Below are 27,965 nucleotides of genomic sequence, written 5' to 3'. Positions count from 1 at the left end.
TGAGAGAGAGAGGGAGAGGGAGAGGGGCGGGAGGAGGGATAAGGGGAATGATTTAGGCTATTATGAAAGGAAGATAGAGACAGAGTGAGGAACAGAGATCACGTCGTGCAGACGACAACATCCTTATTGCGACGGGGGCTGCAGCTGCTTAAAGAGAGAGAAAAATCTCATAATATTAGAAAAGGCCAGTGGCCGTTATTGACGCAGCGCGCGGCACCAGCAGCGTCACTGGAGGAGGCAGAGAGACGCGAGCACGTCCTCATTCAAAGCTTCTTAGAAAGGTAAGAAAGCGCTTTCAAACCTTTATCGTCTAACACGTAATAATCCACTTAACAATTCCATTCATATTTCCTTTAATTCGTTATTTGGCTATTTTGTTCGTATTTAGGACTACACCCGCTGTGTTTATATTCTGCTTTGAGAACTGAAGCGTCCCATAATAATCTGTCAGGAAAGAGATTGCGCAATACAGTCTAGCGGAATAATAATTCGGGAATATTTCGGTTAACTATGGCATACTGTAGTTATCAGGAGGCCTAACGTTATATGAAATAAACACGTCTATCATCAAATAATGGGGTGGGCTTGTGTGAACGGCGAGTAACGGCGTTTTGTTTACACGGGAGCAACGAACCTTCTTGAAATCATAGCGGCTGATAGATAAGCATGAGTCTTACCTGAAACACATGTGCGAACTACTAGCCAAAGACACACATACATTAAATTGAGAAGTCTGTTATATAGCAGAAGTGCTGTCATAGGAGAGACCCGGGGTAGTTAACGCTGCATAACATTGTAACGTTTTATATTGCATTAAAGCGTATGATCTACTACTCATATGTAAAAGAGACCGGGGCTAGTTGCCACACTAGGAAGTTTAGTCGAAGGTCCAGTTAGACAATGTGTTTTCTCCAGTAGTTGTTTTGTTTGTTGTTTTCAAAGACCTCTTGCAAGCTGTCACACGTAGTTTAATCTATATGTCATAGTGTGCCAAATGCTCCATTTGTATTTTTACAATATTTGTTGGCTAAAACATTTATATTAATATTTTATGAATTATGAATTGTTAAATTTGGATAAAAATCCTGTTTAATGGCAGGTTCCAAAGTGCCAGCTAAGCCCATATTAATCGTTTTTCTTTTTGTAACCAAAAGTAAAAAAAAAAAAAATCTGTTTACTTTAAAAATAACCCTTTAAATAAACAATAACTGTTTAAAATAGAGATATTCTCCATAGAGATACACATGTTCTAGCCTAGAAATATTATTCAGTAAGTTGCAATATTAAATTAAAGCATAACAATAAAGACATTTTCCATCAAGGCATCTTCAGCAACATGATATAAAGAATGCAGACCCTAGTCTGAACAAACTGCTCCAGTTCATAAATTCTGATCATAGACAAAAAGCACACCAAGGTCAGTATGCCCCAATACTAACTGCCTTGTTCTGTGACTCAGCCCTGTGGCACGAAATTCTCGCCTCATTTGATGGGGTTTTATTCTGTTCTTATCAGTTAAATCTGCATGACTTAAGCTGTCTTGTGCCTAGGCATTTCTCTATTAATAACGACTGAAGGCTTTGCACCATGCATTTCAGTGTTGCCCTTTGAATTCTGTGATCAGTCTCCACTCAGTTGTCTTTGTGTTCTTTGTAGCCACACTGAGATCTTTAATCTCTTCCTTCCTTTGAATCTGAATTACCAGAAGTATTGTTTAGAAGTTAGATCTAATGACCATGACCAGAAACTGAACCTGACAATTTTTAAACATTAAAAAATATATATATATTTTCCCAACCGCATTTTGAAAACTTTAGAAGTAATTTGTGCAAAGTAAAAAAGGTAGTACATAAATGGTCACTGACTCAGGTTTATTGGTGACAGTTGTAGTGAGAGAGATAATTTCAGAAGTATTTTGGAGGCTGGGGACAGCCATGGCCAAGGGTTAAAACTGATAGTGACAGACCGAGCAGCAGCAGCAAATTAAAGCTCAGTGAAGCACTGTGGAAAAGTACACCACGGACTGCTAATGCTGGCCTGCAGCAGCCCCATCAGTGTGATCAGGTGTGTGGCTGGAACCAAAAAATGTGAAACGGTGAGAGACTGAGAAAGAAAAAAACAGTAGTACGCAAGCAGCTCTTGGACATGATGCTGCTGATTCTGGCAGATTCTGATTTTGGCAGACTTATGACCTAGAATTTTTTATAAAATACTTCATGTAAATATAGCTTCACAATCTACTGGAATGAGGGCGTGTGCTATATCCACCACCCTCATAAAACATTCACGAGATCCCCATGCTTTCAGAAGCAGATGAGGGTGAGCGACTAGCGCTCCAGATCTTTTTTTGATGGGTGTTGTCCATGTGGGCGATATATTCATTCATATTGACACCAAAATATCAAAAATTCCCAAATTTTTATGTGCTTTTCTTAAACCAAACATGTAGTTACCAAACAGGTAATCATGATAAGCAATATATTCAGTATCCTTCATATGTTTAAACGTTTAGTTGTTGTTGTTTTTAAGAAGTCTCTTATGCTCAGCCAAGCTGCATTTATGTGATCAAAGATTTCAAAGATGAAATATTATTGCAATTTATAATAATTCCTATTTTAATATATTTTATTACATTTTGATTATTATTATTATTATTATTATTATTATGTTCTATACTAATTCATCAGTCATTCTCCACACTCTTTTTATTTAATATTTAAGGTAAGTTGTGGTAATATATATATATATATATATATATATATATATATATATATATATATATATATATATATATATATATATATATATATATATATATATATATATATATATATTTTTTTTTTTTTTTTTTTTTTTTTTTTTTTCACATTTTAAATGGACATCAAAATCCTAGCTATTATATAAATGCAGAACACTTGCCAACTGAATTTCTTGTGGTTTGGGCATTTTGACACACTCTTTTAGCTAAGTAATTGGTCCCTAAATCGACCACTTTACACTTTAATAGACCGGCTCTACTTGTAGACTTTTTAAACAGTGGTCTCCATATCTGTTGCTATACGGCATGTTGTTTACTCCCAAGAGCTTGAAGGAAATGAGATAGATTCTGTGCCTCAACACGTAAAGGTTTCGCTGTTTTGTTACTGGAATGTCAAGGTTAGGACCTGTGATTCAGCTCCGATCAATAAACCTATTTCTGCATCTGTGGAGTGGACAAACTTGTAGCTAGTCCACATGATTAATTTGTTCACATTGTGAAGTGAGTATAAGATGGTTTGAATGACTAATATGACATGCATATATATATATATATATATATATATATATATATATATATATATATATATATATATATATATATATATATATATATATATATTTACACCAATGAAAGTAATTTTAAGCTGGCAAAATTAGTAGAAATCATTTTACAACATCATTATTTAATGGTTCTTTCCATATTTGCATTTCAGTATAAATGGTAGCTGAAATCCACTTCTAGAAAAAGCTAAAATGACCCAGTCCTCTCATAGATCATGGACGAAGTGAGAATGAGATGCATCCACAGCGCTGTGTGAATCTATGTAAATGTGAGATGAAATTAGATTAGTATGGGAGCTGGAAGTAGATTCCTGTCCAGCTGCTGAAAAATGATCATGTAGAGAGCATTGAAGCCATGAACTCTGGCAGTCAGGATGATGTGCTTACAGAAGGGAAGTTTTAACTGAAGCGAAGTGTATCTTAACTGAAGTGTCACATATATTTGAAAGAGTCATTCATCCATAAGAGCATGCACTTACTTAACCCTGATCTGCACACATCCAGGTCACGAGTGCCTTCAGCAGTTCAGCCATTCACTGGGAGTGCTAATAAAAATGTCTGATCAAACAGAGAGGAATAGGTCACTGGAAGGGTCGGAGACCACAAGATCAGATGTCTTTGTCAGAGGGTGATAAAGGTCAAGGACCTCCACATCTGTTGGGTTATGGAGGTCTCGTTGAGTTATGGCCATTAGAGAGAATGGATGGGCCTGTGTTTGAGGGAGAAGGTGGCAAATGAGGAAGAGTGGGGACTCTGATCTCTGTGAAGTGCTGAAGTACAGATGAGCTTCTGTTTTGTGTTCTGCAATGAGCACTTCTGGGACACAGAGCGGTCATTGTTCTCCTCAGGCATTGCTGCTGCAGATGCTGTATCTGTCAGTGAGAACATGCCATGCTCCAATTGAAGTCACTGGGCATTGTAATTGCAGTCTCTCCCTCGGTACGACCACAGCCCCTTGTTATGTTTTAATGGGCCTTACCACAGCAAATGTGTAACAGAGAGAGTTCTATATGCAGCCTCTTCACTATGCGATCAGTTTCGGTCAACAGAATTGTAGAACAGTCAGCTAGATTAATTAAAATGATATTATGGTTAAAATTAAGGGTGTGAATTCATTGAAAATGTATTACAAAAGATTATATGCCTTTCAAAAGTTGGGTTTCAGTTATTTTTTTATTTTATTTTTTTATAATAATAAATTAATACTCCAGCACAGGGAAGACAAATTTGATCTAAATTGACAGTGGAGGCATTTATAATGTTACAAAAATTCATCAAAGAAAAATGTATCAAGGTTTTTACAAAAACTTTAATCATTGATAATAAGAAATCTTTGTTATAGGATCATGTGACTCTTCATGCGAATTTGTAGGAGTAATGGATCCTAAAAATTCAGCTTTTTATATAAATGACAAAAAAATGAACTAAATAAATTAAAATATATAAAATAAAGATATTTAGGAAATGCAAAATAGGAAACATTAAAATATTAAAGTTTTTTTTTCTCAAAATTACTGTGCATGATATTTGTTTTAAAAACATCTTACCAAACCCAAAGTTTTGAAGTATAATAATTTCCATATGAACAAATAAGCTGATAATTTATTTACCTGTGATAGCCTATAAAAGGCTAATATTATATTCTATCTAAATAAACAAAAACAAAAAAATCTGAAATCAGCCATTTTAAATGCTACAATAAATTTAGGCGTCACAAAATTATAAGTTACAGTATTATTTTAATATTTAATCAAGGTTACATTTAGATTAACTTTAATTGAGCATTAGATTAGGCAAATATAAGTGTTCACAATCACAATTAAATGTAATTTCTGTAATTAATCTGTAAGGTCAGCCGTTAATTAATATTGTAACCATATACTGTGTTTATCAAAATCAGGATTGATATATCAGTGTTTAGAATTTTATTCCCTGAGTTAAAATGTTCAAAGAATGCTTCTTTTGTGAGCCTTTTGAAGGTCACCAAATTTCAGTCTGTTTCCTCTTCAAAAAGCACAAGAATATCATCGTCCTCTGTGAAGTGAGCCAAGCTATTACAGGACATTTCATCTTGGCGGGCTGTCAACACTCACAGACTATCATGTTGATATTTCAGTTACAGGAGGGCTAGTGGGTCCACATGAGGCTGTTTGTCTTCTAAGGTCTCTCGCCCTCACACACTTTCTCTTGTGAGTTTGATACATGGCCGTGGCCTTCAGGGCCCAAACTGGCACCACTTTACGTACCATCTGCAGGGCACGGGGAGGCAATGAGGTGTCGCTTAATGTGTGCATGTATATAAGAACAATTGAAACAGGTGGTGCACAAGCTGCTGCTTTAGTTTTATGTACTGAATGTATGCATCCTGCATATTTAATGTTTATGGGTGATTCATCATTTAGAGCCATATTTACTTGAATTCTTGACCACATACTTTTAGATCATCCATGTGATTTCAACCATCAATGTGACCTTTTTCACTTATTGTATGTATATATCTTAAGAATACAATGGATAAAGTAGTAATAGACAGAAATATATGTGATGAGTCAGCTGCCTCCTCCCTGATTATCATCGGCACCCCGTCCTAAATCGCCGCATTTCACCAGGCTCCCGACAGGAGTGATTGTGTGAGAGAGGAGGGGCGCTGGACGAGCCAGGGTGGCCAGGATGACAGGCTGTTCATCCCCTGCAAGCGCCACGGCCAACGAGAAGGATGTGACCGATAGAAGAAGCCGCTGCCCCTTGCGCCCCGGACCGAAGAGGAGAGCGCATACGCCCTCCGGACTCCGGACTCCACCCCTTACCTGGACCCTTCCTCCATGAACACTGCCCAACCCAAACGAACCCCGCAGCACGTTGAGGACACCAGATCCCCTGTTTGTTTTGGACACTCTCCCCCTTTGGCCACTTTTATTTCCCTGTTTTGTTTTGTTTTCTGTTAATAAAAGCCCACTGTGTCTGTCGTTTGCTCCTCCCACCACATTTTATAACCACATAAATTATAAAAATGATATATAATTAAAAACTGAAGTAAATAATTACAGATAATATAAAATATCCTTTAAAATTATTTTTTTCAATGTAGGGGAGCAAACTGAAGTCAGTCAATTGAACTTGGTCAGTCACCCCGTCTTGAATATGTGTCCTGTCTTTTAGCGTTGCATTGCATGTGCAGTTAACATTAGAATGACTTTTCACAATGTAGTTAGATTGAAGTGTAGCTTAAACCAAATTTGAAGGACTCGAGCTTTGTTTGACCTAAATGAAAATATCATTGTTTAGACTAAGCAATTTTAGCACAGGTCTTTGGGTCTGTGAAATCTGAGCCATTCCAGTTTGAACAGAGATCTGATTTCAAGCCAAGGCAAAGACAGCATTTTAAGATGAAGATTTTTATCACCACTGGCTGCCACGCTGCTGTCTAAGGCCATGCTGTACTCAGCCTCAGCACTTTTCCCAGCGCCTGTGCTCTCCTGTCTGTTGAGGTGGCACCAATTAGAGCTACTGTGACAGTTGTCCTCAGGTACATTATACTAGCATGTCTTTGACTGCTCAATATATGGGAAATGCACAACCACACAATGTTCTATACAAGCAAAATTATATTGCTGATATCGTTTTCTGAATAAAAGGTACCACACTCATATTAGTCACATCTTACACTTATTAATTAACATCATTCATTGCTTTAGTTTATAATAAAGCCCCATGCTTTTTTTCTTTTTGGATAGCAGCCTTCAAACCTCATTCAACATTTCATTAGATTATTGCTGCTTTAGTAACTGACAGCTAGGTGAAATATCGAGAAAGGCAAGACTTTAATAATGCATGGTACAACCCTAAAAGGCAGTACGTCAGCAGAGCCATTGAGCTTGGATTTGTAGATCACCATTGGGAACCGCTGTGAAAAATAACAAACATAAAGCTTTATTAAAAGTGCTTAAGTTCTTTTGGTTTAAAATTTGTGAATCTTAGATTCAAATGTTTAAAGACGATAGTAAAGACAAAATTAACTTTCATGTATCCCATTGAAGCTTTCAGTAGTATCTGTTAATTACACAATGGGGTTTACACTTTAATCATGCTCTCTGCTTTATTGTCATGTTTTATAGATTCTAAGCTTAATGGCATAGTCATTATAATGATTTGGTTTAATGTACCCAAGACTCAAGTTCCTAAATAAGTTCCAGCTTTGTGTCACTGTTCAGACACTGGGGAGATGACTCACTGCTCTGAGCAAACATGTTGAACAGCAAACAATCACAACAAACAGCTAATCGTGGCATGAATAATCATGAAAGGATGCACTTGGTGTTGAATCCACAGACCTGTAGTTTTAGATTTGCTGTGGAGTGACTCATTACACAATTCTGGCATCTGCAAATGAAGTAGTAAACCAGAAACTTATTTTTAGTTTTTAAAATAGATGGTTTTTTTTTTTTTTTTTTTTTTTTTTTTGCATGGATCATCATTATAATTCCTCCCCACTGCTGCTGTTTTAGCTCTGGCTATCAAGTGCTAACTTTATCTGCAAACTCAGATTGCAAATATTGAATATTTATTCTGTGACAAGACTGTGACTTGGGGACACTAAGGCATACAATTTAGATCAGGCTTGGACTGGTTCAGTGAATACCAATTTGATTTACTTTAGGAATATTCAGACTGGCAAGACGTTTCTTGCTGTATCAGCTGTAATGTATAGCAGTTTGGCTGTTTGTAGACCAAAGTATTTTTTTTTTTGAGGATGCAGTTAGTGTCCAACAGAACCTGAAGGTATGTAGATGAAGGTACTGATAAAGGACTGATAAAAATTCCTTAGATATGTTTATTTTGTTGAGTCTCCACATAGACTTCAATAAGCCACCTGCGAGGGAAAATCCATTTTGGGGGGCTAAGTCCCATTAGCAGATGTCAGGGCAGCAGTAAAAGCGTCATTGCCCTAGGCAGTACTTCAGTCCTACAAGAAACCTGGCTTTTGAGAAAAGGAAGTACTCAGATGAATGTATGATGCTAGGCACTAGACAGGAATGAAATGGCCATAGGGAACACTAGGACTTTTTCAGGTGGCCTCTTGTTAGCCAAATTTCCAAAAAATGTTACATGTACAAAGGGAGGTTTTTGCTGTTTATTGGTTATTCACTCCCCCCACTGACAATTCCTGCCAAACCTGAGACTCGAACCCACAGCCTTAAGGTTACAAGGCTGACTTTCTATCTATTAGGCCATGCCTGCCCCATTTAAACCACAATGATGACACCATCTCCCTGCACAAATTAATAGAAATGTTTAGCAGGGTTGATGTAGTATACATTTTCAGGCTCACTCTGTTTCTATGTGTAGAATTTGTCACCCTCAGGAAGCAGTCAGCCTCAAGCACTGTTATGAATGTCCTTAGCTCTGACGTTTGAAATGGACGCAGAAAAACAAGGGGATTTAACAGAAAAGTGTTGGAGCAAGAGGCATGATTCACTGTAGGAAGGTGTGAACCTGAGAAATACACAAAGATCTTGTCAAAATGAAAATGTGTAATTTTGTTAATTAAAGGGTTGCTTTTGCAATATTAAAATATCAGTTAAAAAGACAACATTTTATTTTAAATGTGCTGCATGCATATTTAAAAAAAAAATACAGTTAAAATCAGTAGGCCCATTTTAAAGTGTTGCTTTTGCAATACTATAATAATAAATATAAAATGTATAAGTAATTTAAAAAAATCATTTTTTTTATTTTAAATATATATATATTATATATATTATATATATATATATATATATATATATATATATATATATATATATATATATATATATATATATATATATATATATATATATATATATATAAAAATATATATATATATATATATAAAAATATATATATATATATTTTTTTTTATAAGTCTCTCTGATGATAGGGTATGGTAGATGGACTACAGAGTCCTTAAATGGTAAATCAAATCATAACAGAGAGCTTGCTGTAAATGTGTGCATTGATGCATTGATTGATTTTTGTGTTCATTGACAAACAGCCCTCTCATATTCATGCATACTGTACATCTACTGCAGCATGAGGAAAATCCTGTCAGCTACATCCTGACAGCCAGCACATTACGCCGTGCTAAGTAGAGTGCGGTTGAAAAGACTGTGACAACACACCGAAGCAGTACTGATAAAACAAGCATTTGAGTGCTGTCAGGTGGCAATCAGAGTCTTGTCTGGTGTAATTAAGACATTTCTCTGATAAAAGCCCACTTCTCTCTTTTTTAAACCTCTACAAACAACTGCTGGATTGCTTCCAGGGGGCATTCTCATCACAAACAGCACATCTGTGCTGACGCTTCGTGGTTCTCAGCTTCACCTGCAGACATACCGAGAACTGCAGAGCAGCGGCTCTTGTTGCGATTGCCATTACTTGGGCCAGGAAAAAGATGTGCAGTTGCCAATTACTGGGCTGCACAGTGAAGGAAACAATCCTGCACACTCAAAGCAGATGTGAGGGCCGGATGGCGAATGGTGCAAAACAGATGCTCCCCAGCGCACTCTTGTCAATTTAGCCGCTAGACAATTTGATGTCCCTGTTTTATAAGCCCCGAATCTGAGGCATGCATCAGCAGGTGACACATCAGGGCGAGGGAGCGGTGAATATGACGGTGTAGAGTAGATTTTCAGGTTGTCAGAGGAATATAGTGTCAGAATAAATCAGAATTTGTTGCCAATTGAAAACACACAGCCATGCATCCTCACATTGGTTGGACAAGGCTGTTATGATTCTTTTCAGTTGTAAAAGAGACACAGAAAAATAAAATATATCCATATGTGCACCTAAACTCATCCTTCTTCCTTCTTCTTTCTTCTGTGGAACATAATAGAAGATATTTTGGGATATTTTTCAATGTTTTCTTATTTTCAATAGAATTGGTCCACAAACTTTCATTCTTGGGTGAAATGTTACCTTCATTTAAAAATAAGGTTGATGCTCATCTCAGAATCAGCCTATTTTCTGTGAGTCATCTAGGTTTTTGTTTGTCCCCAGGAGCTGAAAGGCCTCTGTCTTTTGTCTGAGTGTGGAGTAGGAGGATGAGGATTCTGTTGTGTCTGCTGTCTCTCAGCTCTCTGGCTCTGAGCTACGCATTGGGTAAGTATGATCTGTTCTGATGTCTCCCATCATCTCAACTCAGTCAAGATCCCATTTGCAAATATACTTAGGTCTTGTTCAACCCTTCCCCCATTAGTGAAACTTCGTTACCACTCACCCTTTGTTCTTATTTTTTCTATATTCCCTCCGCGCCAGCATTTCCTTGTTGAAACATCATTGAAATGTACGTTGTCACTTTGATGGTGTCTGGGATGTGTGGTTTTAGGCTTGTGCATCAGAGGGGGGCCACAAATTCAGATTAATTATTCATTGTGTTATCTTAGATCAGTGGGCAGAAGGGATTTGATTTACTTGAGAGGTGTTTTTGACGGCTGAAGTAATCCAGGGCCCATTAAACATTGATAAAAATGTGCTTTTGCCCATAATGCTATTAACTTGGCAAACAGCACTCTAAAGTTGTACTAGTTTCACGGGCATAAAATCTGGTCCACTCTGCACCAAATTCTGGCCAGGAGCCACCATCTCACCAACATAAGAGACAGAGCATAATTTGTTTTATTTTCACCTGCCATTTAGGGGAAGATTTATCTAAAACTGTTGATTCCACAAAAAATAGACTGTGAAAAGTGAAACATTTAAATAACACTTCAGCAGTGTAAAATCAGGAATCTGTTCATGGAATTCAGTTCATGGAAATTAATTAATCTTTTGTTACATTTATATATGTCTTTGCTCACTTATTCAATTTAATGCATCCTTACTGAATTAGAGTTTTAATTTCTTTCATAAATCTGTAATGTGGTAACACCAAAACATGGGCAAGGAAAGGAACAAATGGTTAGAGAATATACCTAATCATATTCTGTCATATTCACTGCACTGAGGAAAATGTCTAGGTTCTGATGTATTATCACAGGCATTTAGATTGAACAAAACAATTACTGTTTCTAGTCTAGTACACAGAAGTAACTACACATAGAGACTGTGAAGAGCTGTTGAGAAACTTGAGTGGAAAAGAACTTAAGTGGCAGTTTTGTGCTGTTTGTCCCCATTACTGGAAGCAGCCATCACACCTCTGAATTTGACTGTAATCTCAGAGCAGAAACCCTCTCTTGGAGCCGGCTCCCCTTCTATACTCATCTCTCCTCCCCTGCCTCCCTATTATTTCCCTAGATTCCTGTGAGTCTTACCAGAACTTGTCTTTTTAAAGGAAAACACCACAATTTTTCCATATTCCACTATGTTCTTCATTCATCTTAGACGAGTTGATATGTACCCATCTCAGTGCATGCACTCAAACGCTGTAGCGTGCGGCGCCACTATGCTAGCTTTTAGCTCAGCACCATTCATTCCTTATGATCCAAACAGGGATGAATTTAGAAGCTACCAAAAACTTCCATGTTTTCCTATTTAAAGATGGCAACATACAAGTACAAGTAAAAGCAAAATTAAAAAAGAAGAAAATAAACAATATATAAAATGTTCATACACAACTTGATTAACAAGATTGTGTTCAGTTTTAACTCTTTCTTACATTTTTTAATTTTTAGTAAGAATACGAAGCACTTCATCTGGTTCATCAACTTAACATCTTTTATTCCAGCACAAGAAAATTTCTGCATCTGAAATAGCATTTAAATGTATTTACTCAGTTTATGTATCTCAGAGGGGACATGGATGCATTTAACCTGCAGTTACAGATGCATAAATAGGTCTAATGTTTTGTTTTAAACATAAAATGTTGAATACTGATATCTGTAAGAATTTAAAACGTGAAAAAATGGTCAAAACGTGAAATTAAAACCACCAGTAGGTGGCAGCAAGTGACTGTTAATGAGTGAGTCATTGAGCTTCAACCGAGCGGCAACCTCCCGCTCTCTCTCGTGAAGCCCATACGGAAGTGACTAACACTGTAATTCATCGACCGGCCGCTTGAGGCTGGCTGCAAAAGAGAGTCAATCCCATAGACTCTCCATGTTAAAATGCCCAACTTTACAGCAAAAAAAAAAAAAAAAACGTTTACAGCCTGGTGCAAAAAATTATTTTGGTCTGTGTTCTTTTGACTTCTGTCTATTTTGTAGTAAGTAACAAATATTCCTCGGGGAAATGCATCGGAGTAAAAGTATACATTTTAATTAGGAAATGTAGTGGAGTAAAAGTAAAAATGGCTAAAAAAAAACCTCAAGTATAGTACAGATAGTCCCAAAAAATACTTAAGTAATGTAATAAAATATTATTACTTCGTAACATTAGATTACACCACAGCTAAATACCAGTAGGGAGGAAAAAAATGACTTAATTCAATACATTATATTCTCTGAAAACGATATCAATATCTGCAATTTATTAATAAATGAATGTATCTTGTTTTAGGAATGTGTTACTGGAAAATACGAGAACAAAGAACAAAGAACTTTTTTCATAGTACTCTAATCCATCACAAATTGCATTATAATACACAGTCTCAATTCAAAAAGAAGCACCAATTTATTTAAAAATAGAAAGGCAAAATCCTAGTCATAGTTGCAAACACTGACACAAATGTACACACAGTCCTATATAATCCAAACTCAATCTTGACCCAGTTCATAATGCATCATATGCGTTTACGGCTACCTGGAGACTCTCCTGTTCCCCTCTGTTCTGTCAAAATATCTGAGTGCGTGCAATTCTTTCTGACAGCTTGTATTCCCTGCTGACTTTCCCCGGGTGGAGTACACTCCCACTCTGAGTGCAAATACGCTGGAGTTGTTAGGCACGCACGCCCCCTGTATCTGTCGGTTTGGCACAGTACACTGGCTGTCAAAGGAGGCAGTACAAAAAGCCTGAGCATGACAAGAATACTTGAGCTAGATTACTCTCATAGATATTTTACTATACCCTTGACTTTCATTTAGTGTTCTGTTGCCTGCTTAATCATCTGGTAACAGGAAAGCTGTTGGTTAAAATGCAAGGGGTCACCATGCTAAAAGGCCATGAATGCTGTTTTTGATTTAAAAGCATTTTGTGACAGTCTTTGTTGAAATGTTTCTAACAGACAGTAACGGTGGGCACATTTTTGTAGGTGGGGATGTGTGTGTGTCGGGTCATGACAGTGGCCCTGTGTTTGAGGAGCAGCCGTCTAGTCTGATTTACCCAGAGGGGATGCCAGAAGGCAAGGTGACCCTGAGCTGCCAGGCTCGCGCCAGCCCTGCTGCTATTTACCGGTATTCACATCAGCTTTTTGGCACTTACACTTTATCGAACAAAACAGGACCTTTATTCACTATTCACTTTATTCACATGATCTAACTTAAAACACAAACATTGTAAAAATATTTTTACCAAAATAAATTATTTCAAATACTATATATTTGAAATTGAAGTCTTTTGTAAAATTATAAATGTCTTTATTGTAATTTTGATCAGTTTCATGCATTTTAGCTTGTTGGCTAAAAGTGTTACTGACCCAAATAGTCTAGTTATATACATTAACTTCTCAAAATCTTGTTGTATATTTATGCTTAGAAAAAACACTATTTGTCAATATGGTAAGAAAATAAACAATGATATATATTCTCTGAAACTATGTTTTAATATGCAATTTTGCTTCTTAAGCCTTAAAAATCTCCTTATTTAAAAGACGGTAAAAATATTTTTTCAGGAAAACCGAGCAAAAATATATATTTTAAAACAATATGCATGCTGTCCCCACAACGAGTGTACTACAAGTTTGCCTGAATAAATGATTGGTTATGCACTTTTTTAAAGCTAGAATCTATTGAAGTTAGATCTTGTATGTGATTTTTCACAGGTGGCGTGTGAATGGCACTGAAATAGCATTTGTCGAGGATTCGCACTACACACAGGTCGCAGGAAACCTTGTGATCAATAACCCTCAGAATGGGCGAGATGGTGGGTCATACCAGTGTCTCGCCGTCAACCGCTGTGGCACCATCATTAGCCGAGTGGCTAACCTCAAATTTGGCTGTGAGTTCAAACCAAATGATTTTGTTTTCCCAGTGTGAAAACTATTCCTTTCTGAATAAAAGTAGCAGGAGGTGAAATTGTACTCTACCTGTCCTGATTAATGTTGTGTGCATTCTAGACCTCCATGACTTCCCCCCTGAGAGTAGAAGCCCTCAGACGGTCCATGAAGGTGCAGGAACCTTTCTTGCCTGTCAGCCGCCAGCTCATTACCCAGGTATGATTTCACGTTATCAGTTAGTGTAACAATTCACTCTATATTCAGTTTATTTATTTCCTCAAATGTTTATATTACATCTTCCATTCATTTTGTTCCACCTAGCATTGTCCTACCGCTGGTTCATAAACGAGTTCCCCAACTTCATCCAGCCAGAGGGGGGCAGATGGTTTGTTTCTCAGGTGACGGGTAACTTGTATCTTGCTAATGCAAGGGCCAATGACACGGGCAACTATTTCTGCTTCACCACCATCAACATGGACATCAGCACCAAGAGCATCTTCAGCAAAGCTGTCCAGCTCACTGTTTACCCTAATGGTTAGTTAAAATAAGAAACAAGCTCAAGTACATGCAGCTATCAAAATAACATTTTATATTTTAAAAAAAGTATTGCGTTTTGATTTTCCAAAGCAAACCCAAGGAAAGCCGCTCCAAATGTCCGAGTGCGTTTTCCCGCTGAGACGTACGCATTATCGGGACAAACTGTACAGCTGGAATGCTTTGCCTATGGCAAGTAAGTCCCCCTTAGCTCCTCACTTCCCATTAGAGATCACTGCGACATCTGTTCAACATAACCCATAACTCAGTCAGCTATAAAAATTGAAAAAATTTCACTAAAATCCTTTTGCTCACTCTTTACTTCCCTCCCTAAGTCCCATTCCTAAAATCCGCTGGAGGAAGGTCGATGGGATTTTACCACCGAAGGTCGGAGCAAGTGCAGAGGGACCCACCCTGATTATTCCTGAACTGAATTTTGATGACGAGGGCATGTATGAGTGTGAGGTTTACACCTCAGAGGGCCGTGAGACACATCAGGGACGTGTCTCTGTGCAAGGTAGGCACAACGTCAGAACTAGAATGATATTTTCTACTAGATTTTCCTCTTGCTACCTTTGGTAGAGGTTTGATGCAGCATAAAACCTTGTGTTGTTATTGTTAACTAAAATTATAAAAAATTTGTTAATTTGAAGAAGCTAAAATAAAATAAAATATACAATATAAATTCTATAAATATAAATATTACAAATAGACTAAAAAACGAAAAATTGAAATTAAAATTGAATAAGTTTAAATGCTAAAACAAAATAAAAATGAAAATGAATTAAAGTTATGTACTGTGTGTGCTCTTGTTTTTGTGACATATCAGGACTCAACTCTGTATAATGACATGGGTATGACACAGGTATTACAAGGAGAGGGTGACTTATGAGGACATAACCCATGTCCCCATTTTTCAAAACGCTTATAAATCATACAGAATGAGTTTTTTTGAGAAAGTAAAAATGCACAAAGTTTCCTGTGAGGGTTAGGGTTAGGTGTAGGGTTGGTGAAGGGCGATAGAATATACAGTTTCTACAGTATAAAAACCATTACGTCTATGGGATGTCCCCTCTTTTCACAAAAACACACGTGAGTGTGTTTGTGTGTGTGTGTATGTGTGTGTGCACAAAACAACACAATTTTAATTCAAAACTAATAATATCAAAATAAAAGCTGATTCATTATATTAATAAATAAATACACATCAATCCACTTATTAGGGAGAGAAGTAAAATCTGCTGGTTTGTTTGTGTTCTCTCTTCCCAGCCCAGCCTGAGTGGCTTCAGGTCATGAGTGACTCTGAGGTGGAAATCAGTTCGGAGCTGCAGTGGAGCTGTGCTGCTTCGGGCAAACCGAGACCCACCATTCGATGGCTCCGTAACGGACAGCCCCTCACCACACAGGTCAGCCATATATGCACGCACACACACACTAAACTAGCTGGATTGTCATCTGACAATGTGTGTGTTATCAGAAATGAACAGGACCTCTGACTGTCAAGACTCAGACTGATATATGCTAACTCATTTTTAGAAAACTCCTCATGTCTTTGAGGCAGGGAGATGTGACAGTGAATAACCTGCTCATTATTTTCTCAGCTGCAGGTATATTGATAAGAGAAATGTCGTGTGGCCCTCTGCTGGCATTAATGTGAATGTGCATCATGTCTCTTACAATTACCTGTCCGCAGGACCGTGTGGAAGTGATTAACGGGCGACTGAGGATCAGTAACCTCGCCTTGGAGGATTCAGGGATGTATCAGTGTGTGGCCGAAAACAAACACGGCACCATTTACTCAAACGCTGAGCTCAGAGTTCAAGGTGAGCACAAATTAATTTCAAAATGAAAGCAAAAAAGAATGCAACTGCGAAAATCATTGACACATTTCTCTTGTTATCTACCTTAATGCACTTCAAACCCCCTTCTGCCCACCCAGTCATACCTGAACCCCAATTATAATATGATCTGTGTTTAAATCCTCTCTGTATGGTTCCCCATCTCCCTTCCTCCCCGTCCTGTCACCGTATTTTAGTTCAGGCTCCAGACTTCAGGTTAAATCCAGTACGTAAGCTTGTTCCTGCTGCTCGTGGTGGACAGGTGAAAATGGAGTGTAAGCCTCGGGCGGCTCCTAAACCCACTCTCTTCTGGAGCCGTGGCACAGAGCTACTGACCAATAGTACCAGGTAATCCAGTAATGTTTCAAAGTGTTTCAAAGACCTCCTAAATGCTTTAAAACATGGCCTTGTGAGCTGTTTGTAGATGCTTTGAGTACAGTGATCTCAAAAAGAGGATTTTTCTCCAGGATAACAGTCACTCCAGATGGAGTTCTGTGGATCTACAATATCAGTCGCTCCGATGAGGGAAAGTACACCTGCTTTGCAGAAAACTACCTTGGCAAAGCCAACAGCACGGGACACCTGTCTGTCAGAGGTAACAAAACCAATTTTTTTGTATTTTTATCTACTTTAAAAGGTCTCAGGTTATCTGTTTTGCACTAAATATTGTTGCAGAAGTGGAAGTTTATATACATAGTTTTTTTTTTTATTAACACAGATTACACTTGAAAAGTGTAAGATCCTGTAAAACCCATTAACAATGTTTCTTTATCGGGACTTTATAGACTTTATAGGCTTTTTAGCTTAGTTTGCTTTGGATGTAAACACCTTTCTATCTGCATATTCATTGTGCACATATCTTATGATTTTAAGCCTGAGTGTGTTTTTGTCTTATTGATCTGCTCATAAACCTTTAAAATACTAATGTGGGTGCAGATTCTTTCAGTTTATGAAGTTATGTTTTGCACCATTTTCTCAAACAGATGCCACAAAAATCACATTAGCACCCTCTAATGCTGACATCAATCAGGGTGAAAATGCCACTCTGCAGTGCCATGCGTCACATGACCCTACTATGGATCTCACCTTCACCTGGTTCCTCAATGGAGTTCTGCTGGACCTCGAGGAACCAAATGGAAACTATCGGCGTTTGGAGGGGGTGAGCACTTGATGTCAGTGGGTGTTTAAAAAACTGTACACTTCAGTACATTAACTCTTTAAGATTTACACAAAAATGTAAGTATGTTATGCTCACCAAGGCTGTGTTAATTTGATCAAATACACAGTATAAACAATTATATTGTGAAAATAATTGTTTTATATTTTAATATATTTTAAAATGTATTTTTTTATTATTGTTATTGATTTTTTTTTTTTTTACATTTTTGATAAAGAGAAAGTTCATGCTAAAAACAACTTAGAGCATAGAGGATCTCTGACAACCACCCACAACACCCTAGCAAATACCACTTACACTTTCTTTAATAAAATGTGAAAATCTAGTTATGTTCTTAAAATTAAAAATTAAAAAGATTAGTAAAACCATTTGAATTTGTATTCCAATAGCGGCAGGCTCTTCACACACTCTGAGATTAGCTTTAATAGGATTCACTTCAAAGTAAATGCCTTTTAGACATATTATATTCTGTACAGTCAATTTTAAAATTCCAAATTCGAAACCTCTCCAGATTAAGCATGTAATAAAAACCATGATAATGCTCCTATGAAGTTGAAGTGGGCTTCTGGGTTTTGGGTTACTTTCTAACACAGTTTACTTTTCTTTTCCCTGTCATTTTATATAGAAAGAGACGATTGGTGACCTGTTGATAGTGAACGGACAGCTCAGTCATGCTGGCACATACACCTGCACGGCCCAGACGGTGGTGGACAGTGCTGTGGCCTCGGCCAAGCTGGTTGTGAGGGGTGAGGGCTTCCAGCTGGCCGAGCACTGATAGAGACCTTATGAAAGCTCAGTTCACCAGCCTGCAGCCCTGCATTTGTGTTTTACCTTAGCTTGATCATTTTTGCTCAGACAACTCTCAGCTCTCAGCCCTGTGAGAATGCATGAAATGTAGAGTCATGAAATATAAATTTAGCAGATCTATTTCCTTGGGGTTTAGTTCCCATATGCCCATTTGGTACAGATTTTGTTTAAGAAAGCTGACCCAACTAGCCGTGTGCATGAATATAAATATATATATATATATAAAAAAAGAAGAAGTTTATTTTCTGGTAAAGCTAAACGTTTCTTTCTTTACAGGCCCACCAGGACCTCCTGGAGGTTTATTGGTGACTAGTGTCAATGACACATCAGTTTTGCTGAGATGGAGTCGTGGATATGATAACCACAGTCCCATTGGCAAGTATGTCATCCTGGGCCGATCCTCACAGACTCACGACTGGAAGAGGATGAGGACAGGTGAGGTCATGGGCCATTTTGATGCAATACAAACACAACTTACTGCATAATAGTAGAATTTATATTTTTGCATAAATATTATTACAAATAGGCTTATAATGAAAAGTGTTTTTTTTTCTATAAATGTTTAGAACTTTATTTCATAACCCTGAATTCTTCACAGTCCCCCTTTTTTTTTGCCCTCAGTTGCTTTTTTTGCTGTGGAGTCAAAACATTTTCAAACATGATCAAAAGATAATATAACACAATAATTATAAGAATATAACACAAAACTACAGAATTTCACATTTTATTATTGGGTGTTTCAACATATACATGTTTTACCAAATAAAAAAGACAGCATTTTATAGTTCATCCCACTACCTTATGTGAGCATAAGTATTGAGACAGCTGAACATAAGAACATAAGACAGATGTAAAAGATTAAAAGCTATTATGTTTCACAGATTTCTTTCCATGCAATCAGTGAGTCTGCGACGCATGGACATCACTCGACTCTTGGTCTCATCCTTTGAAAAGCTTTTCCCAGCCTTTAATGCAGCCAGTTCCATCTGCTGCTTGTTTTGAGGAGTTTTTGCCTTTTGTCTCCTCTTCAGATGGTGAAATTCCTGCTCAATCAAATTGAAATCTGGAGATTGATTTGGGCAATCTAAGACTTTACATTTCTTTGCCCTGATAAACACTTTGACAGAACTGGTAGGGTGTTTTGGGCCATTGTCCTGATGCAATATGAAGCGCTTTCTGATGAGTTTGGTGGCATTTTCTTGAATATTGGTAGCCAAGATTATTTTGTACCCTTCCAAATTCATTCTGCTACTGCCATCATACATTAAGTCATTATTAAAATTGAGAGGGCCTGTTCCAGAGACAGTCATGCATGCAAAACTCTACTGGCTTTTGCCTACTCTAATCTTGCCTTTCTGTTTTTGGTGCTTGTCAGAGGTTTGCATTTTGCTGTGGAGCCTCTTTAATTCTGTGTCAAAGTCTCCTACGGACAGTAGATTGTCAGAGCATCTCCCCAGTTTCTAGAGGTTGTTGGTGGTTTTACAGACGTGTGTTTTAAGGTTCTTTTTCACAGCTCTTATGATTTGTCAACTCCTCTGTTTTTCTCAGCCGATCAGGTCATTTTTGGTTGCTGATGTCGCCGGTGGTTTCCAAACTCTTGATTTCTCCATGCCCTTTGTTTTTAATTGACTTCCTCTTTTATATATTTGTATACAAATTTTGCAAAGTTTGCATGTGTCGTCATCGAATGCAAGACTTAGAATGCAGAAGCAAAGGATATATTATTGATAAGACACATTCCCTCCTTTTAATATCTGAAGAATTAATGCAACAGCACACAGCTGAACACTTAGAACACTACATTGATTTAATTTGCAAAATTAAAACAAATTCAACAGTTCTCATCAACTAGGGGGATGAAGCTGATCTTCCAGTTGGTAAAACATGTATGTGTTGGAACACCAAATTAAAAAAATGTGACAATTTGTAGTTTTATTTCATATTCATCTTGTAATCATTTGTAGTTTTATTTCATATTCATCTTGTAATCATTTTTTTTTGCTTTAGTCACGGTTGCACACATATTGCTTAAAAATGTAAATATTTCATTTATTTGTTTTGAAGTAAGAAAACTGTCAAACTCACAACACCCTTTGCTATATTGAAAATGTATTTGTGTTAGACCATCATACATCATGTTATGATTGTTCGTTTATGTTATGATTGTTTGTTATGGTTCCTTCAGAACCTGCAAACATAGAAGGAAATGCTGAGTCTGCACGTGTGATAGATCTTCGACCCTGGATGGATTATGAATTCCAGGTTATAGCCAGCAACATTTTGGGTAGTGGAGAACCAAGCATGCCCTCCCAGCCTGTCCGAACCAAACAAGCAGGTCAGAACAATTACAAATTTGGTAGTATTGAACAAAAATTTCAATATTGAATATCATAATAACTATAATATAGATATATAATATATAACATAAAATAGTAATGTTTGGAAGACGGTAATGTATTTTTTTCCATTATATAATTGGGTTATTATTTTATTATTTATCTTACAGCACCCACTGTGGCTCCCAGTGGACTTGGTGGAGGTGGAGGAAACCGTAATGAACTTATCATTACATGGACTGTAAGTGCCATGGACCTCTATTGCTATAATTTCATATTAGATTGCTTTATTCTTTTTAATCAGTATGTAGAGTTACGAACAGATGGTCAATCAATGTCTTTATTACTCAACACTCACCTTCTGTTCCATAATGAGACAAAAAAAAAAAAACATTTTCTACTGGAATGAATTGCAGACCATGGCCAGGGAGTATCAGAATGGAGATGGCTTTGGTTATATCCTGGCATTCAGAAAGCAAGGCATGCCAACATGGATGGTGGTGAGAGTGCCACACGTGGAGTCATCACGATATGTGTACAGTAATGAGAGTCTGTCAGCCTACTGCCCTTTTGAGGTCAGAATCAAGGCCTACAACAAGAAAGGAGAAGGTCCCTTCAGCCAGATTGCTGTGGTACATTCTGCAGAAGAGGGTGAGAAACATTGTGAAGGATAATCATTTTCATTGTGTTCTAATTAGACTTTGTTGAGTTTGTTGTTCTGTGGAAGCATATTGTAACTTTCTGAAGTCAAAATTTCCTCCCAAAATCAATATTTAAACAAAGCTGCAATAATGTCTCATCCTAGTTATATTTACACACAAAACCACCAACATTTACATATCAAAGATTCCTATTAAGTGATCAGTTAGTAGTTATAGAAGTAACAACACAAGGACCAATAATACCAGTGAAATGAGAAAATAAACTAAACTGCTCTGTAAATCCTTTATGAGGATCCCAAGATTATTTTAACAAGGTCTTTCATCACATCTCACTTCGGGAAAGATAATTTTGTCGCACGTGTCAGAGTATAATGTTGGCTTTAAAAAGAGGCTGTTAATGAATAAAGAGACATTGTAAACGGTATTATAACTGACATCAAACGTTTACATCAAACTGTAATCACAGCAATGTGCACGTAAGGGGTGTATTTACAGAATTCGAAGAGTCAGGGATTAAAATGTGGCCAGCTTTATAAAATGAAAGGTTAAAAAAGGTTTAATGTTAAACAAATGCATGATAACTGACAGAGGTGTAACATGATGTTTTCCCGCCTTCCTTAGAGCCTACCATATCCCCAAGAAGGATTAATGCCACGGCTCTGACAGCTTTTGAGATTCAGGTGTCCTGGGACCCCATTCAACATCTGAACATTAATGGAGTTCTTCGGGGTTATGAGGTCAGGCCCATTCTTCATTTAATATCTGTAATATCTCTTTTTATATTTGTATGTGGATTGTTAAACATAAATGGCATGACAGAGCTAATAGCAGTTTTGTTGACCATTGCGGGTCAATGTTGGCTATTGAGGTGGCACATCAGTATATGAGCTTTGCCCTAATAGACTAATAGAGCTACTGTTATCTCATTAGCTCCTTTTTTATATACAGCACGTCTAGATCAGATCAAGGAACATGAAACGCAATAATAGATAAGGTGCCTCCCTTTAGATAAAGCCATGCTTTGAAATCCACTGGTATCAAAGGGTATTTTTTGCAGATTGTATTTAATTAAATAGGGTAATATAATTGTCTTTCAAAAGCAAATTAAGATTTGTTATGTTAATTTTTCATACAGAATTCACAATCAGGTTGTTTTCAGTATGATCAAGCTTGTCACAGGTTTGAGACCGTCCTCTTGCTCTGGTTACAGATTCGTTATTGGCGACAACATGAACGTGAGGCAGCTGCGGACCGAGTGAGAACAGCAGGGCTGGAGAGCATGGCACGAGTCACTGGTCTGAGGCCCAACACTCTTTATCATGTCACTGTATTGGCCTACAACAGTGCAGGCACTGGCCCACCCTCCCCAAGAACCACTGTCGTCACCAAGAAACCTCGTAAGACCTCATTTTTGGGCTCAGTGTGCACTGGTAACTTATTTTACATGAGTAGAACAAGCTCTCAGAGATTTAAAAAAAAAAATTCTGCAAATCTTAACCCAAGCTCCTACTCCTAACTACATAGCCGACACTTGATCAAACTTTAAAGGTGACATATCATGAAAATCGGACTTTTTCCATGTTTAAGAGCTATAACTGGGTCTCTGGTGCAGCTACTAACCTATGAAACATGAAAAAGATCAACCTAGTAATTTTCTTTTTGGTAAACCTTTCTCTGCAAGCTTGTGAAAAAACTCACTATGCACAATCAGCTTGTAACACTCCAAAGAGAAAGGAAAACTTGAAATCGCATTATATGACCCCTTTAAAACATGATTTCAGGGTGAGACATGCACAAAAACAGCATGCTTCTGCTTCCACTCAAAATAGAAATTTTCATAATGATCATTATAAATGGTCTGTGGGTTGTTTTGAGCTGAAACTTTACAGACTCACAACTTTACTTATATTATAGACTCACAACTATTACTTATATTGTAAAAAGAGGCATAATAGGTCTCCTTTAATTTTAAAAGATGACTGAAAGAATTTCAGTTGATTCATTATTAAAGAATGTTTAATGTAAAAAGGATATATATAAATATATATATATATATAAATATATATATATATATATATATATATATATATAAATATATATATATGTGTGTGTGTGTGTGTATATATATATATATATATATATATATGTGTGTGTGTGTGTGTGTGTATATATATATATATATATATATATATATATATATATATATATATATATATATATATATAAATGGATGCCCTACAATAAATATCTACATTGATTTAATTTGCAAAATTAAAACAAATTCAACAGTGATTCAACCTTGATACACCTATTAAAAATGTTGAAATGTCAGCTGGGTACTCTTTAAATCAGAGGGCAGTGTTTGGTTGATAAGAATGTTGTTCTAAGAAATAAAAAAGGCTGATTAATGTCCAACTTGCGTAAGCTGGTAGCCTAAAGGAGGAAGAGTTTAGAGAAATTAAAGATCTCATTGAATCACATCACGTTGTCGTGGTTGGAGTTATCCTTACAGAACCTTTCTTTCATACTTTGGGTAAAGAGCTTTGCTGTTAACTTAAAACCACCTATATTTATTTTCATACTCCTTTGTGGAGAAAATGAACTGTCACTTGATCTGTAGAAATAGGTTAACCCACTTATTTAGATTACAATGTTACAATAACAGAAATATAATAAGTTTTATTTTGCCACTAAAGATTACTACAACAATCTGTAACTTCCATTGCAGTTCAAATGAACAGTCCCCGAACAGTCATTCATATACTTGAAAACTTGACATCTGCACTTCCTGTCTTTGTCACAGAGCATGGTGTGAAGGCTTTGTGGACTTACTTTTGCTTATATCTTTAATTCTAGCCCCCAGCCGTCCTCCAGGTAACGTCTCATGGAAGATTGCTGGTTCTTGGGTTACTGTGAGATGGGATCATGTTAAATCCATGGACAATGAGTCTGCCGTTCTGGGTTACAAAGTGAGTGACACGCTGCCACCCAAAACTACGGGTATATCTTAGGATGTGTGTTTGTGCTGGGTCATCTGTCTGAATTTGAATGTCATCAGAATATTTGCTCAGATTCAGTCATTTCAGTCAAAGGCTTCTGTCGTATTATTACATAGCTCTGAGGTAAGAATTGAATAAATGAGCAGCCTAATGTCACGTGAGAAGAGAACGTGTTGTCCCTTATGGAACATCAGACCAACGATCCTATCGAGCCTGTTGGCAGTGAATAAACATTTCACCATCATGACTTTCTGTAAAGCTGCTTTGACACTGTCTTGTGAAAGGTGCTATACAAAGAGAATTGACTTGAAATGCTTGAAAATCTTTTTTAACATTTTAACATTAACTGATTCTCTATTATTTGTGCAGGTCCTCTACAAGCATGAAGGCCATTCTTCCTTGAAGATAGTGGAGAAAAGCAAGAACTCCATCACTCTGCCGTTACCCAAGGACAATGGTTATGTGGTTCTGGAAATCCGCTCGTGGGGAGATGGAGGAGACGGAGCAGCCCATGAGGCAATAGTGTCTCAAGATTCAGGTGTGTGATACTAAAAGTAGCTAGGGGTACTGGTTTTAGTTAAGACCTAGAGTTTAATTTCTAAATGATGTCTCTGAAAGTCTGTGTGTTTGATCCACAGGCACTGGAATGATGGTCCAGAACAGTTCTGGCACTTCTGGGTCCCTCTGCACATCTGTTCTGTTGTTCACAGCACTCGTTCTCATTGGCTCGTCTGGACTGTGATGATAGCCAGGGATGAGGCATTTCTTATTGAATGGAGCAGGTTTTCCCCAGAAGGGACAGGCTGTAGGTTGGGGGGGGGGGGGGTCTGGGGGGTGCTGATGAGGAAAGTTGGAATAGATGTGTGGGGTGTAAAGTTTTTGAATTGAGGAGTGGAAGGTTCTTTTGTATAAAAAGGTTTTTTTACAAGGATGTTTGGACAGAAAGTCATTGTGGGAGACTTTTTTGATTGTTATCATTTTAGACGCTTGCCTTAGAAGCTCGGAAACTCAAAATTGAGCACTGATCATGTCAGCATTTGGTTGTAGTTTCTAAAATTCAACAACAGCTCTATCTTGTTGATTTCGTCATAGGTGTAAATACACATGGATGTATTGGTGACATTTCCATAATGGATGAAACAAACACTTTTTTTTATACTTTGTCGGCAGCATATGGACTGCAAAATGATCCAAATGAATGTTTACCTTTTTTATTTTATCTTTTTTTTTGTGTGTGTCAATGTAATTTCAAGCAAGCGTGGATCAGGATTTTTATTAACAGGTTTTTGTATCTGTTTTGGAATGATTGTAGCATTCGGCCTTCCTCAGTTTTCTAGTTTTTAAAGAAGAAAGGTCCCACAAAAGCAATGGTACAACAGAACCAGATTCGTGTAGTTGTTAAAGTGGGCTTGGCTTGGCAAAGTCATCACTCTGTTATCTCATTGATATTGCTTTGTCTTTTTCCTCAAAGATTACATAAAGTTGACGTCCATGGGCTGTTAATTGCTTTCTTGGCACACTGCAAGAGCGAGACACTGAACATTGAACAATGCTGAAGATAACATTCATGGACAAACAAGTTAATTATTATATAAAGGTATTGTTTTCTTACAAGAACTGGCTCAATCTTTGGATGCTGTCCTTAATGGCAGACACCTTAAGTGACAAGGTCCTTTCGACTAAAAGAATTAGGAGACGTGTTTTGGTAGGCTGACATTAGATTGTGAGCAGGGTTGCCAGGTTTTCATAACAAAACCCACCCAATTGCTACTCATAATTAGCTCAGTAGCATTTTGAGGGGTGTCCCCTGTAAAAAATTGCATTCCAGTGGGTAAAATAAAAATTTTCGGGGAGGTTTCCCTGGTAAGAATCGCATTGCAGGGGCTAAATGTCACGTTATTGGGGGCGCTTTAACCCGCTGACATGAAAAACAATCTGCGGCAACACTGTTAAAGCAGCCCAATTCCGTGGGAAGACCGCATACTTGGCAACAGTGATTGTGATGGTCTTAGCGACAATTCTGGGGCTCTCGGGTCACTCTAACAGGTCCCAGGACACTTATCTGCTACAAAATCCAGCTCAACCTAAACCTGCCATGTTTGTTTAAAAACCTATATGGATTTTTTTTACTGTTATGTTTTCCTTTTTATTTCCTTTTTATTTATTAATGAACAAAACTAAAGATTTCAGAGATCCTCTGCTGTGCTTTTTAGATTTGTATTTCAAAACTATGACTTCAACTACCGAAGTACAAACTTAAAACTGTTATGAAATCGTTTGATGTGCACAATGCGTCAAATTTCAGTCTGAAGCTTGTACTTTCAGATCAAAAAGGTACAATGAAACTGTTTGAATGTTGTATATATTTCTTTCCTTCACCCTGCATTGATTTTCATTAGTGCCTGTTCAGTGGGATGATTTCTTTAGAATTATTCGCTTTTTTTCTATTCAGTGTTTCTATTAAATGTATTTCATTTTCTATTTAACACTGTTTTTATCAAGTTCTTACTGTAAATGTAGTATTTTCTTCGTGTGGGGGGTGCTTGATTGTTTGAGCTCCTTCATTTTGTCTTTTTCATCTCTAACACCTTGTATGATCATTTATATCAAGCAATTTTATATTTTGCCCATTAACTGTAAATTACAAATCACGATCAGTGGCATTTAAAACGATTTTAGCCAAAAACACATAATAGCATCATCAGTAGCTCTAGTCCCACACCCTGGTAGCAGTCGAGTAAATGTTACACTTTTCAAATGTAGAAGCACTCAAGTCATGTTAGGACTACAAAACCAAAACTATAGTGTCCTTGTCTCTTGCCCTTGGTTTGTACTTCTATTTCAAGTGATTTTAAGTGCATTATGAGTCCACTATGTACAATTTCACAGCTTTCAATTCTTGTATCATTTAATTCGAAAATCATTCTGCTGTGTTTCACGTTGTGTGGTTTGCCCCCTTTCGTGTTCAATCAGGGCTTCGTCAGTCACAACTCAACATTTATAGCCGCTAACAACTTTCCAAACTTGTCTGTATTTACGCTTGCAGGAGTCGAATGGCACGCTTGTAGTTTCACTCTGAATGTCACTCAGGTTGTGATGTCAAGTGGTCTCTTCGAACTACCATGAACCACATTTGTTGTAAAGTCGAGCCTGTCCACTGCGGACTGAATGTGAATAATGCAGCACTTGTAAATATTCTTCAATAAAAAACATTTTGACTGTA

At 37.2% G+C, this 27,965-nt stretch overlaps 1 protein-coding gene across 1 annotated transcript; it reads left to right on the top strand.

The window, feature by feature from the left end:
* The first annotated feature begins 28 nt into the window (after positions 1-28).
* LOC127968443 (contactin-2-like) lies at positions 29-27,965 on the top strand. The gene is made up of 23 exons (XM_052569668.1): positions 29-281; positions 10,360-10,461; positions 13,487-13,628; positions 14,216-14,391; positions 14,510-14,605; positions 14,711-14,923; positions 15,017-15,119; positions 15,259-15,440; positions 16,193-16,329; positions 16,617-16,746; positions 16,959-17,109; positions 17,229-17,356; positions 17,745-17,920; positions 18,564-18,684; positions 19,022-19,180; positions 20,931-21,080; positions 21,252-21,322; positions 21,498-21,732; positions 22,365-22,480; positions 22,954-23,140; positions 24,600-24,712; positions 25,112-25,280; positions 25,381-27,965. Exons 2-23 carry the CDS (start codon positions 10,404-10,406, stop codon positions 25,482-25,484), a joined length of 3,117 nt encoding a protein of 1,038 aa, XP_052425628.1. The 5' UTR covers positions 29-281; positions 10,360-10,403; the 3' UTR covers positions 25,485-27,965.

Source organism: Carassius gibelio, chromosome B11 (assembly GCF_023724105.1).
Source record: "Carassius gibelio isolate Cgi1373 ecotype wild population from Czech Republic chromosome B11, carGib1.2-hapl.c, whole genome shotgun sequence".
NCBI classification, from domain to species: Eukaryota; Metazoa; Chordata; class Actinopteri; order Cypriniformes; family Cyprinidae; genus Carassius; species Carassius gibelio.
The sequence above is the reverse complement of the archived record's forward strand: the minus strand, read 5'-3'. Positions and strand labels throughout refer to the sequence as shown.

Coding starts and splice junctions, on each gene's coding strand:
- LOC127968443 (XM_052569668.1), top strand. CDS start 10,404: ATGAGGATTCTGTTGTGTCTGCTGTCTCTCAGCTCTCTGGCTCTGAGC. Junction 17,357..17,744: donor GGGACACCTGTCTGTCAGAG/GTAACAAAACCA, acceptor TTTCTCAAACAG/ATGCCACAAAAATCACATTA. Junction 21,733..22,364: donor GGTACATTCTGCAGAAGAGG/GTGAGAAACATT, acceptor CGCCTTCCTTAG/AGCCTACCATATCCCCAAGA.